Raw genomic sequence first — 13,578 nt, 5'->3', positions numbered from 1 at the left:
AGTGTTCTAAGTGTTCCTTAGGAAAAAACAACAAAAACACTTAAATTCTATTAAAATATCTTTGTGTTTTGAACAAAGAAATTTTCAATATTAGGTTTTGTTTTATTCTGAAGTCCAGGATATTCTTTTAAGCCTGTAACTCTTTGCTTTATGCCCTTCTAATTCCCGATGTTTGGGTATTTTGCAAGCATGTGCATGTTTTTTAAAGCATGTATTACCAAATGAAAATAAAGCAGGAACTGTGGGAAAAAAATAGGTGAGTCTCTTGTAGATAGTATGTAGATGAGTTTTATTTTTTTTTAAATCCTTTCTGACACCCTCTGTCTTTTGATTGGAGAATTTAGTCCATTTACATTTAAAGTAATTTTTGATAGATGTGTACTTACTGCCATTTTGTTCATCATTTTTTGGCTATTCTTCCCTGTTCCTTCTCATGACCTCTTGTCATTTACTGGTTTTGATAGGGTTCCTTTCTCTTTGTGTATGTTTTGTAGGTTTTGGTTTGTGGTTACCATGAGGTTCATATATATCCATCTGTATCTATAGTAGTCTATTTTAAGCTGATAGGTGTTTAAATTCAAATGTATTCTAAAAGCACTACAGTTTTCCCCCTCCGCTCTATTTTTGACATTGTTTTATATCTTTTTGTTTTGTGTATCCCAACTATTGTGGTTATACTTAATTTTGCTACTTTTGTGTTGTCTTTTAACCTTCATAGTAGCTTTTTAAGTGATTGATTCACTGTGTTTGTTATATATTTGCCTTTATCAGTAAGATTTTTTTCTTTCCTGTATTTCCTTATTTCTGATTATGACTTTCTTTTCTGCATAAGGAAGACCTTTTAACATTTGTAAAGCCAGTTTAGTGTTAGTGAACTCCCTTACTTTTTGTCTGGGAAATTCTTTATCTCTTCTTCAATTCTGAATGATAACTTTGTCGGATATAGTATTTTAGGTTGTAGTTCCTTTCTTCCAGCACTTTATTTCCTGCCACTTCCTTCTGGCCTGTAGAGTTGCTGCTGAAAACACAGCTGATATCCTTATGGGGTTTCCCGTGTGTGACTTGTTTTTCACTCTTGCTGCCTTTAAAATTGACTCTTTATCCTTAAGTTTTGCCATTTTAATTAAGTGTCTTGCTGTGGGCCTCATTGGGTTCTTGTTTGGAAATTTCTGTGCTCCCTGAATTTGGATGTCTGTTTCCTTCCATAGATTAGGATAGCTTTTCAGCCATTATTTGCTTTTGAGCAAAATAAACTTTTTGCTCCTTTCTCTGTATCTTATGGAATTCCTATAGTGTGAATGTTAGAGCACTTGATGTTATCCCAGAAGTCCCGGATACTCACATTTTTTTAGAATTCGTTTTTCATTTTGCTGTTGTGATTGGGTGATTTCCACTACTCTGTATCCAGATCAGTAATCCATTCTTCTGTATTAACTAATTTGCTGCTGATTCCTTCTAATGTATTTTTCATTTTAGTTATTGTATCCTTCATCTCTGATTGGTTCTTTGTAACATTTCCTAACTCTTTAAAGTGCTCTCTCGAGTTCCTCTATTATACTCTCCAGTTTGTTGAGCATTCTTATGACCATTTCTTTGAATTCTCTATCAGTCAAATTACTTTTCTCCATTTCATTAGTTGTTGTTTTTCCTGTTGTAATTTCCTAAAGAATTAGCCCAAAATATCATTGCTGCTGCTGCTGCTAAGAGACCCTTGCTGAAATTGAGAGAACCCTTCTTCTGTTGTTTTTCCTGGGCTTTTCCCCTCTTCCTTCATTTGGGGCATATTCTTCTGCCTCCCCATTTTATTTGACTTTCTCTGTTCCTGTGAGTTTGATGAAATAGCTATCTCCCCCAATCTTGAGAAAGTAGTCTCCGTGTAGACTGGGCAGGATGGTTTTAGCAAGCCAGTTGCAGTCAGGGTAGGTATGTGGTGCATATCTATGGCCCCAGCTGGACCTGGGCAGGGCTGCTCTGAGTGCAGTGCAAAACCCTACTATGTCCTCACTTTCTCTAGATGGGGCAGACCATGAGTGTACACATTTCTCGTTTTGCACCCTCTTGGGTTGGAGCAGCCCCACGTGCAGGAGCAGCAGCTCCCCATTCACTCTGCACAGAGCAGCCCTGCTGTCAGTACCATAATGCTTTGCTGGCTCTACACTTTCTCCCAGTGGGGCAGCCCCACGTTCATGCACAGCAGCGCCCCACTATCTCTGCAGCTTACGGACAGGGCATCCCTACAAGCGGGTACCACAGTGTTTTGCTAGCTCCACTCTCTTCAGTGCCTTGCCTCCTTGCTGGATCAATCTCCAGGCAGAGGGGCCTCCTGCATGCACACTGTGACGCCCTTCTGTTTCTGCTGGAGCTAGTAGCTCTGGGAAGGTTGGCCTGGTGTGCGCTGCAGCAGCCCTGCAGGTCCACCAGAGAACCTGGATGGAGCTCCTGCCCACTGTTCACTGTCCACTGGGAAACTAAGCAGTGGCGCTCACCAGTTCCTACGGTCCTGGAGCGTCCATCAGCTCCCAGAGAGGTCTCAGGGGTCCCCAACCTTCTCTACATGGTCTCTGTTGCTTGTTGTGCAGAAACCGTTCAACTGGTTCTCAGTTGTCTCTCAGGAGGAATTGCTCTAAATATAGGTGTACATTCCATGCATTCTTGGTAGTCTTTCAGTCTACATAGTTTGGATGAAGAACTAAGACAACTTACATCAATGGCTTTCAACTGGGGTGATTTTCTCCAGGGGACGTTTGGCAGTGGCTGTAGACATTTTTGGTTGTCACAACTGGCAGGGTACTGCTAACATCTAGTGGGTAGGGGCCAAGGATACTGCTAACTAAACACCCTGTGATGCACTGAACCGCCCCACTACAAAGAATTAGCCCAAAATATCATTGCTGCTGCTGCTGCTAAGAGACCCTTGCTGAAATTGAGAGAACCCTTCTTCTGCAAATTAGCCGTTCTGATCCCCTCAGAAAAAGAATACTTTGCCTGACCTTTTAGAAAAGAGACTATATAGAAATTGGCTCCTTAGACAATTCAGATGGGTATTTTGGCATGACTTTCTCAGATAATTTCACATTTTTCAGAATTGGAAAACTCAAATATAGGGTTACTGGTTTTCCTTATTTTACAGATGGGGTCGAGGATTTGGTCTTTTGGGTTCCATTTTTGGAAAGGATGGTGTATTAAACCAGCCAAACAGTGTCTTTGGACTTATATTTTATATTCTTCAGTTATTACTTGGTAAGTATTTATACAGCAATACAAAAATAAGGTTTTTGTTACATTCCATTTAGTACTTTGTGTTTTTTCCCTGAAGTGTGTCTTTATTAAATAAAAGCATGTTAATGATAGAACCAATAGTTTGTTACACATTTTTGTGTCATAAAACTTGATTCATTAAGATTCTGATGTTGCTCATGGTGACCGTGGCATCTGTTGGTGTTTAATCAGGTATAGCGGCATCCCATGATGTGCAGAAAAACCAGTCCTCTTCAGGGAAATTATTCCTCTATAAACAGTTTTCCCTGGAAAACTTTGCGTCTGCTATTTTACATATTCTGTAGCTATTTTAAAATATGTGCATTGAGAAAACGATCATAAATGATATTCATAATTCCATCACTTTTACATACCCACTATTTCCTTTGTCTTCTGCTTTTTTCACTTAGTTTTATACAAACTTTTATATTATCTCTCTTAAGTGTTTTGTTATTGTTGACATCAAGGTTTCAATTTGTGTGTGTGTGTGTGTGTGTGTGTTCTAAGTAACACTGGTGATCATCTTTAAAATCCCACATACACAGACCCTTCCCTCTTTGAATTATTTCCATAGAATAGATTTCCAAGCATGGGATGGATGAGTCTAAAACAGATTTTTAAATGGATTTTAATAGGTATTAGCAAACTACTTTTCCTTCAATTGTCAGGTTTTCCGAAAGCTTTACCCACGTTCACTTTTAAAAAGTGTTTTCTATAAAAGAATTTAATACTTACATATTAGTAGCTATTAATTTTACGATATTTTAATTTCCTTTTATTGGCAATTTAGTAATTGGGATCCCTGATTTACATATTTGTTACAAACACTTAACCCATTCTTTGTCCTTTTTTATATTAGTTTTGTAAATTTTGATTGTACAAATTTTTATACTTTTAGAGTTAAATCCATCCATTTTTGCCCTTGTATTTTGTTAATATTTCATCCTATTATCTGCCAGCTCTCCTGTGTTCTACTGTCTAGCAAAAGTTGATTTGTTATGAGCAAATTGTGAATCTAAATTCTCAATAGTCCTATCAAGTTTGCCCAATTCCATACCTATGTGTCCTGCAGCAACACAAAAATAACGCACAAGGATGTTCACAGCAGTACAGTTTAAAATAACAAAAAATTGGAAGTAGCTTAGCAAAACGTAATGGTTGAATACATTAGGTTACATCCATATTAGAAAACAATGTAGCCATTAAATAAAAAGTAGGTCTACATGTATGTCCTGGAAAGATCAAGACGTAGTTTAGTGAAGAAAGCAAATTGTGGTATAAAAGGTATAGGACAACTGTATGTTTCTAAGCATGTAAATGCACAGAAAAGGGTCTGGTGGTTGGGGGCTGGGCTGAGACTTTCACTCTAGAAAATATAAGCCCAAATTAAAATAATCTAAGAAATGCTTTGACTATGTCAATTTTTAGAGATAGATGTGGAACAAATTTCTGTTTATCATATCTAATTCCATTATATACATATTTTAAATCACGTATCATGTATTGTTTTCTATTCACATTTATGTGTTCACATTCATTTTTAATATCAGTGTCTTTACCATGGGAGGCACATTTAAAATCATCTAAGTTTCCAGAGCGCATCATCTTCACTCCCTCCTACATTGTTTGAGATACTCTATTTTTACTTTAATTTTTCCATAGGTAATACATTCACATGGTTCAAAAGTAAAAAAAAAAAAAAAGTAAAATGCTATGCAGTGAAAAGCCTGTCCCGCCCTCTGCCCACTTCCCACCACCGCCTCTGATCCCTGAGCAGTAGCTTCTTCTTGTCCTTATAGTTTCTTCAGGCAGACACAAGAACATATAAGTATATACTCTTAATTTTTCCTTGGTTTTTAAACATAAAAGGTAGATACTACACACTGTGCTCTGTAGTTTTTTTCTTGTTTGTTTTGCTTGACATATATCGTGGTGCTTTCCATAGTAGTACATTAAGTGTCTTCATTCTTTTTTACAGCTGCAAAAATTCCACTGCTTGATTATACAATCATTTATTACATTTTAAATTCCATTGGGAATTTTATCCCAAGCCACCAGTTGCATTACATTAGGACAAGTTTGGTTCAAGTATTTAACTAACAGCTAGTATTTAGGGAACATTTATAATTATTTGCTCTTCTAATGCACACAATAGTCTTAGGAGGTGGTCATGATTATAATCCCAGTTTTACGGTTAAGGAAAAGATTGGCACAGAGAAAGTAAATAACTTGTCCACTTTGAAACTAATTTCTTAGGTTAAAATTAAGGTGACAGCATAATCTTTGAAGTTTTAGATGTTTAGCATAGATGAGGTCAGCAGACTTTTTTAGTAAAGAGCCAGATGGAAAATAATTTAGGCTTTGCTTGCTGTTGCAGCTGCTCAACGCAGGCCTTCCAGTGTGAACGCAGCCACAACCTTACCTGAGTCAGTGGGGACCTTACCAGGTTCCCATAAATCTTTATTTACAAAAGCAGGTGGCCAGTTGGATTTGCCAGTCCCTAACATAAGTAACCCGACAGCATCGTAGTCTTAAAGGGCCTCGTTAAAGCCTCATGCTTTGGTACTGACTGGTGCCTGGGCAGGTGGGGCCATGCACACAGCTCCTCTTCTACAGGCAGCAGGCTGTTCAGCTCCTTAACCTGACCTGGCAGCCATGCCGCTACCTAGCCACCTATTCTTATTTTCTCCTGTTCCTGTTATTCTTACCCACTAGTTAGTTATTGGGTGAGAAGGTAGTTTAATATACTTTGCTGTCTCCTCTGTCCTTGAAAATAAATGTACATTCTCAGTACTGTTGGCTGCAGGAAATTACAAAGCAGTATGTGTAAAGATGTCAGATAGCATCCAGAATTCAGGCAGGTTTTTGCCATGAGGGCCCCCACTTCACACACATAACTGCCTTGTTTCTTGATCTGGTTTGACCCACACATGGCCAACTGGCCAAGTGTGGTTTCCCTTATCCTCCAGGGTGAGCGCTTTCTGAAATGTTGGGGTTTTTTTTTTCCTTCTTTAGGAGCATGTTGATGTAATAATCTCCCATTATGGATTTTTGATAAATTTGATCTAAACATGGGAAAGCAAATGTTACTTTCCACAGATGGGGAGCTGTAGTGAAAAGGCCAGGGAGAATGTGTCCTGTTTGGAAGAGAAGGTTGTGGGCCTCACGTCCCTTTATTCATTAGGAAAAAAGTGGGCTGTCAGCTTCACAAATCAGCTTCATTGCATAATGTGATTGCAAGATTGCATATTTTCTTTGTATGTCTCAACTAAGGCTAGTTTATGAAATAAGGACTATTTTGTCTAAATATTGACAAGTCAAAAACATTGCAGCTCTAACACTGGTATTCTGTATGCAAAGTCAACCTGCGTAATGTTAACAAAACAGGCCAGTAGTTCTTGTGTCAGTAGTGTTTTGCAGTAAGATCAGTATTCCAACCCTGTAGCAAATCACAAAATGTTACCTTTTAACTCAGCAACTTCCTCTCAGTGTCAGAGCTGATTGAGCCCAGTGTCTCTCTCTCTTGCAGGCATGACAGCAAGTGCAGTTGCAGCTTTAATCCTCATGACATCCTCCATCGTGTCTGTGGTAGGCTCTTTGTACCTGGCCTACATTCTGTACTTTGTGCTGAAGGAGTTTTGCATCATCTGCGTGGTCACCTACGTGCTGAACTTCATTCTTCTTATCATCAACTACAAACGACTAGTTTACTTGAATGAGGCCTGGAAACGGCAGCTGCAGCCCAAGCAGGACTGACCACCTGACAAACTCTTACCTGACAGTCTGAAGTCCCTTTTCCATTAAGTTTATTTTGCAGCATTTTTTTATTCTTCAAAACAGACAGTTTCCCTAAGAATCTTAAACTGATTTTTTGATATCTTGTAAATTACAAGGGTATTTTCTGTGTCAATCTTCATTTTATGGATACAAAAAAAAAGCATATGACGAACCAATCAAAGACAAGCTTTAACTTTACTTTGAAGATGTTTCTGAAATAATTAAATGTAGCCCTAGTCCCCTCCCCTCAATGGTAAAGTGAACAACCATTGCTAGTAATTTTCCAATGTGTATGAATTCAATTCAGGTATAACAATATGTGATCATGACATGAAAATATTTTAGAATAGATACTGTATTAAATATTGCCATGTTTACAATATGTAATATGTTTTTAGTCGATGGATTTAAACATGTAGTGTCAACTAGAATCCATTTATGTGACATTTGTAAATAAAGGTAGAAATATTGGATCCAACTCTACAAAACTTACTGCACAGTTTAATTGAAGTGTAGCAATGAAGAATTGTCAGCTCAGCAATAACTGAAGAAATAGTGAAAGTATTAGGTGCACACAGAGAGCATCTTGTGAAAAGTACTGACAGCTGTGGGTCCAGCACTGACAGCCAAAATAATACGGTGGTTGATTCCCTTTCATGTCCTTCCTCTGAAAGGAAGAAACTGTTTGGATATTCAAACAAACATCATTGCTAACCTTACAGACGGAGTCACGTGACCAAACCGTCAAGCCCAAGGCTTCAGGACACCAGGGATGGGAAAATGGGTCAATGTCTCTGGAGAAAAGCTGGAAATACTCATATGGCATTTTAAGGTAGTCTCTTAGAACAGTTGAATTTTTACACAGACATTTGTCCTTAACATTGGTGCCAACCAAACAGTATTATGGCTCTGAAATAATCAGTATAACCCAGTCGCTCCTGAGTACGATTGCTCTTGGGTAGTGTTTTCCGTTTCTTTCTGCACTAATTAGATGTCTAGTTTAATTGTTTTAGAGTCAAATACTGGATTTGTAAACTTTAGGGCTGACACGCTCACTGCTCAATTTGCTTAACTGGGAGGCGTACTCCAGTAGAAATATCTGAAGGTGAAATGCAGCAATGTCATTACTCTTTCTGATAACTCCACAAATGCAGGCTTTTTAAGTGATTTGAATACATCCAGCTAAAATTGTGACAGTGTTTCTATGGTTAACACCTTATGTCAAAATGTTAAAAGTGCCTTCTGTCTTAAATCTCAAACCAAATATTGTGTTGAACTTGGGCAGAAGTGTCCTTCCTCCCTCCCTCCCTTCCTCCCTACACAGCCTGCATTCTATAGAAAAGTTCTCTATGATCGTTTTATTCCTTAGATTGAGAAGTAGTAGCAATGTTTTGCTTCCAATTAGATTAACCATTATGTTAAAAATAGACCCGTAAATTGAATGCTTTGTTCACCTTCCTTTTGAAGGGAGGGGTCAGGCTCTGCTCTGTAAACGTATGTGTGTAGTCAGCTGCAATTTCCAACTACTGTCATAATTGATGCAGGGTATTCTCCTGGCCTAGAGCAGGTATAAAATTTGAATTGTAATGACCTATTAAGGAGTTTAGATCAGTTTGGTAAAAGATAGCTTAATTCAGATTTCATCCAGACTGATGTTTTCCCATAAATGTGAATATTTCAATGCCTACTTTATTATGTGTGTATTGTTCTTATTTCTATAAAGAACTGTAGAAAGCATTGATTAGTAGATGTCTCGTGTTTATGAACAAGTCCTAATATTGAAGTTGAACTGTACAATGAAGTCATGTGTTAAAAGTGCTTCAGTTCTACCAAGCCGTTTACTGCTTCTCTTTTCCCGCTAGCGTGGAAGGCTAACGGTTGAGACTTCTGTGGTATATATAACACTGGTTGTGTTAAAAGGTCCTTGTGTCCCAATTTAAAATGGTTTTTCCTGATATTTTAGATCAGTCAGCAGAGTATAGTTAAAGCTTGTCTTGATGTTACATTCTTGTAAATGTCTACAACTCAATGAGAAAATGTACAAATGTTCACAAATGTTCAGCCAGACCTTTCAAGTTTTCCTTTGCTTTCCTAAGCCTGGGGGAAAACACCACTGTTTCAGTTGTATAAAAAATTTTGCCACATTCCTCTGACCCAGAATGAATGTCCTTTTTCTCATCTATCAGTGAGTGCCAGCACTGTGGTGCCAGCACCTCAGTGAGCGGCAGACCCTGCTGGGTGTCACTGGGTGTGTCTGCCCTGGACGAATCCAGGCTTCTTCTCTGCATCGTCTGTGCCCCCACAGAACGGGGGAGACGGGACACGTGTTATAAATTGTAGGATTGTTGTCACTGTTTTAGACTGAATATTCAAACACTGCAAAATTACTAGCCACCAGCACTGAAGAGCAGATTGGGGGGAAACTGATTTCTGTTTTTGGCAGTAATTCCATGCTTCCTGGTTTCTGAAATGATTTGTAACAAATGAAGCCTCTTATTTACTTGACAGTCACATCATTTGAAGAAATAAGAGTTCTGGTTAGATGACAATTTCTAGGTGGTTTGGAGAATTTCATTTGGTTTTTCATTGCAGCTAGTTGCTGTCAGTGAGGGTAAACTTCTGGTGAAATAACTCAGGTTTAACTAGCTGTGTGCCAGGAATTACTTTTACTTGATGTATGTACCCTCCTTAAATCCATTACTTTTAAAGATGGTGAAAGCATTGACTATTTTCATATGAAGAGACAAAGATCTGTCATTTGGTACAAGAGATCTCTGGGCCTATTAGTAGGGTAGAGGACCAAGACTACAGTGAAATTAAAACTATTTGTTGGCTTTAGTTTGCTTGTAGTTCTATTTATTTTTAAGACATCAGCAAAAGTGCAGAGTTATCTTCAGCAGTTACTTCCTAACTTGGATTGGTACCACTGCAGACAGATCTTGAAAATCAGTATTAATTAAACAGATGCCAACAGAAAACCAACTATCATTTTTGATAACCTATTTGGGAAGGAGTACCTAATATGCAACCTTTGTCCTCACGTATTTTCCCTCCACATGCAAGTCCTACAACATCTCTATTCAGACGTGTTAGGCAGCACTTGGGATTCCTAATCTGTGAGAACTTCCCTTCAGTAAAACAAAATGAACCGGGTGGGAGTCCAGGCTACTTTGGTTCAACATGTTTTTGACAAATTAGCCCAGAAAAGGTAAAATGCTTTGTTATAAAACTGTATTAAGCATGGCCTAAGTATGAGGTGTATGATCTGTATAATATGTTCCATCAAAAATATTTATTACTAGTGCTTTACACTCCATAGTAAACATTCATTTAAAATGGAGTTCACTGGGCAGATTTCCCCTTTAAATATAGAGAGGAATATTCTTTATCAGAGATTTAGGACACAGTTTTGCTAACTGGTAAAAACAAATGTAAATATGTAAGAATGTTTATTTGTTGCACATAACTTTTTTGGTATAAAATAAATGTAGAAGTTGCCAGTGTAAATTGTGCTGCCATCGTTCTTATAGTATGACATTTCAAAAAAGCTGAAAGGAATTCACTCAAACTCATACTGTAACATTATTTCTACAGGTGTACTAAGTTGATTCTTTTTCTCTTAAATTGTATGTAACTTATAGAAAACACAAGAGATTCTCTTAGAGATTCTAATTCTTGGAATTCCTGTAGGTTTATGATGTATGCGGTTGTCAAGAATTAATGGAAAGGTGTTAGTGCTTTCAGTTTTGTGAGCACACAGAATGTATTAATCAGCTGTTGTTTTCACTGCTTTACTTCAGCTCACCTTGAGTACTCCACTCTTACAATTTTTCTAAAAAATAACATCTACAAGAAAGATGAATCCATTTGCCATATCATTTAGCCATATTTTCTGGAACAGTTTGTTCTGTGCTAGAACCTTAGGACCTAAGTGGGCCTTATGGATGCCCAGCTTATTTGCGTTGATCATTGGAATGTTCTTTGCAAGGAGACTTTCCCTTTTACGTTAAAAGGCAGCACGGGGATTATAAACTCTGAAAACCGAAACCATCTTTTCAAAATTTACCCTTCTGTTTTCTTTTACCCAAATTAGAGATGCATTTCAGAAAATAGAAGACAAAGGATGACTAGAAGCCTTTAAATAAAATGAGTCTTAAAACTCAGATTAGATCTGATTGTGATAAGACATCAGAAGTGAATGGGACACCTAGCTTGAGGAAGATACAAAAATACTTTGATCCAAGAACTGAAGTGTATCAAGAATTTACCTACATGTAATTATCTATCTGCAAGAAAACTAAAACAACAGCATACCCTGTCTGTAATTTAAAGGCATCCCACAAATGAAAATAATGTTCTTCCATGTATCATTAGAAAGTGGACAGTTTAAATAATAAACAATCATAAATAGGAAGTAGAAATGATAACACGATGGGAGAATTTGCAGTGAATGGCAGTGCTGAAGGGCAAATATAAAAGGGAGATGGTCTGTCTTGGCTTTCAGAAAACAAAAGACTTGAAGATCTAATTCATTATTATTTTGCTTTCATTTCTGTTAAGACAGAAAAAGTCCCTGACAGGTGGGCAACAAGCACCAGGTTTGCTATTTTACTCCAGTACAAAAGGCTAGAACAGCCATGCGTTCATTTATTATTAAGACAAGGTACTGTGCTGGGTACTGGAACCCTACCCTAAGTAGGTAGGTACTTCTTCCACTGCAAATCACTGGGGGTTTCCTACAAGCGGTTTTATGTGACTTAGCCTCCTGCTCGTCTGAGCAGTCCTGGGGGAGGTCACCTCTGAAATTCCCAGAGCCATAGTTCTCTTACCAGGGTGTTATACTTGGGGGAAAGGAAGAGCTAGCCATCTCTCCAGCAGTTCTCGGAGGTGAATCCAAGATACCTTCTATCAGAGTTTGGAGGTTTGTGGGTTTTTTTAAAAAACTAATCTGTAGTAGCACTGAGGTTGTACTTACATGGTAAGTTGAATGGATTGTTCTATTTAAAAAATAAGTTATTAACAACTAGTTTATTGACTGTCAGAATTGACTGAACTATTTTAAGTCAATACATTTTTTTAAATGTGTGAGTAATACATTGTAGTAATAGAATTATATACTCCTTGGCTGAGATTCCCAAGTACTGTGGTTCTACTATTTAGTACAAAACTCTGGAAGTTAAAATATAGAATGCGAGAAAAGGCTTTTCTAGAGTGGGCATCATTGTGTGGAAAATGAACCGTGAGAATAAAAATATTTCATAGTTCCAGAGATTTTGGTTATATCTGGTTCTAGGATCAAATTTAACAAATGGAAGGTGAGATTTGCATGAGCCTCTTAAGAAGCATAGTAATAAACTCAAGGCAGAATAGGCTTTTTTGCAACATTCTGATAACAGTGATAAGAAATGTGCTTTGTAGATTAAGATTTATTGAAGTATAAATATGTAGTAATGATATAGTATATTTTAAGTTATACAAGAAAATGTAGGGACTTCTGTTTGGGTGTTTTTCTCTGTGGCTGAGAAGAAACAAATCCAATAAACCTATAAACTCCTCTACTCTAAAAAATCAAAAAAAGAAATGGGCCTTACCCCTAATTTATAAAACATTCAAGAGTCTATTATGTTTAATGTTTTTTGATGTTTGTCAAGTAAACAGTTTTATATACTATTCCTTGACGTTAAACTGGAACACAAAACTTGATTCCTTAAAGGAACTTAATAAGGTCAGTGGTAAAAAGAAAAAAAGTAATATGTAATCACTAGAATTCCTAACTTATTATTTGAACTGACTGCACTCTGATTTCGTAAAAGTCGTCTAAAGATGACCATTAAAATGAGGTCCAATTACCTTGACTGTTTCTCTCATGGAGCTTGGAAAGGGACGTGTCGAGATGTGTGGAATTGACCACAAAGGAAGTGGATCAAGTTCTGTGTTAACTGTCTTGGTTTGTGGTATTCCGTGTGATTGGATACCAACGAGTACTTTTCCAAAGCATTCAGCCTGAAGCCAGGCTTGCTGAATACCGAACCTTAGGACTAATGGACCTTACTTGCCTTAATGGAGCCTGTGAAGAGGAGAAACGACTGCATAAGGAAAGAATATCCTCTGGGAGCAGGGCAGGTGGTGTCACCCAGGGGCACAAAGGCCTCCAGTACAGGTGACTCAAACAACGTGGGGGTTGGGGTGCCAGCCTCCTGTGCAGTTGAAAATCGCGTATAACTACAGTTGGCCCTCCCTGTACGCGACCCCCACTGCGGAGGTGACAGCACGGGTTTGGACTGAATGGTCAATAAAAAATTCCATGTGTAAAGTGGATCCACAGTTTAAGTCCATGTTGTTCAAAAGTCAACTACTTGTCCACAGGCCCAGCCTGTTTAATTACAGAGGTCTCGTCACGCTCAGTGGAGGCGGTCATGATGTGGCGACAGGGCCTTCACAACCATCTGCCCACTTCTGTCAAGACCAGACTGCATGGCTGAGGCTGGAATGATGTCCTGACGGAACTGGTAACCTCTGAGCTCCCTCCCAACTCAGACATTC

General features: G+C 38.1%; 1 protein-coding gene across 1 annotated transcript in view; it reads left to right on the top strand.

The window, feature by feature from the left end:
* VKORC1L1 (vitamin K epoxide reductase complex subunit 1 like 1) overlaps positions 1 to 9,586 on the top strand; it is a 61,307-nt gene extending 51,721 nt beyond the window's left edge. The window contains exons 2-3 of the mRNA XM_033110816.1: positions 3,131 to 3,240; positions 6,788 to 9,586. Of these exons, the coding sequence (XP_032966707.1) occupies positions 3,131 to 3,240; positions 6,788 to 7,014 (337 nt within the window). The 3' untranslated portion in view covers positions 7,015 to 9,586. The remainder of the gene's footprint in view (positions 1 to 3,130; positions 3,241 to 6,787) is intronic.
* Positions 9,587 to 13,578: the final 3,992 nt, after the last annotated feature.

Source organism: Rhinolophus ferrumequinum, chromosome 7 (genome assembly GCF_004115265.2).
Source record: "Rhinolophus ferrumequinum isolate MPI-CBG mRhiFer1 chromosome 7, mRhiFer1_v1.p, whole genome shotgun sequence".
Taxonomy (NCBI): domain Eukaryota; kingdom Metazoa; phylum Chordata; class Mammalia; order Chiroptera; family Rhinolophidae; genus Rhinolophus; species Rhinolophus ferrumequinum.
This window is presented reverse-complemented; position numbering and strand designations above follow the sequence as displayed.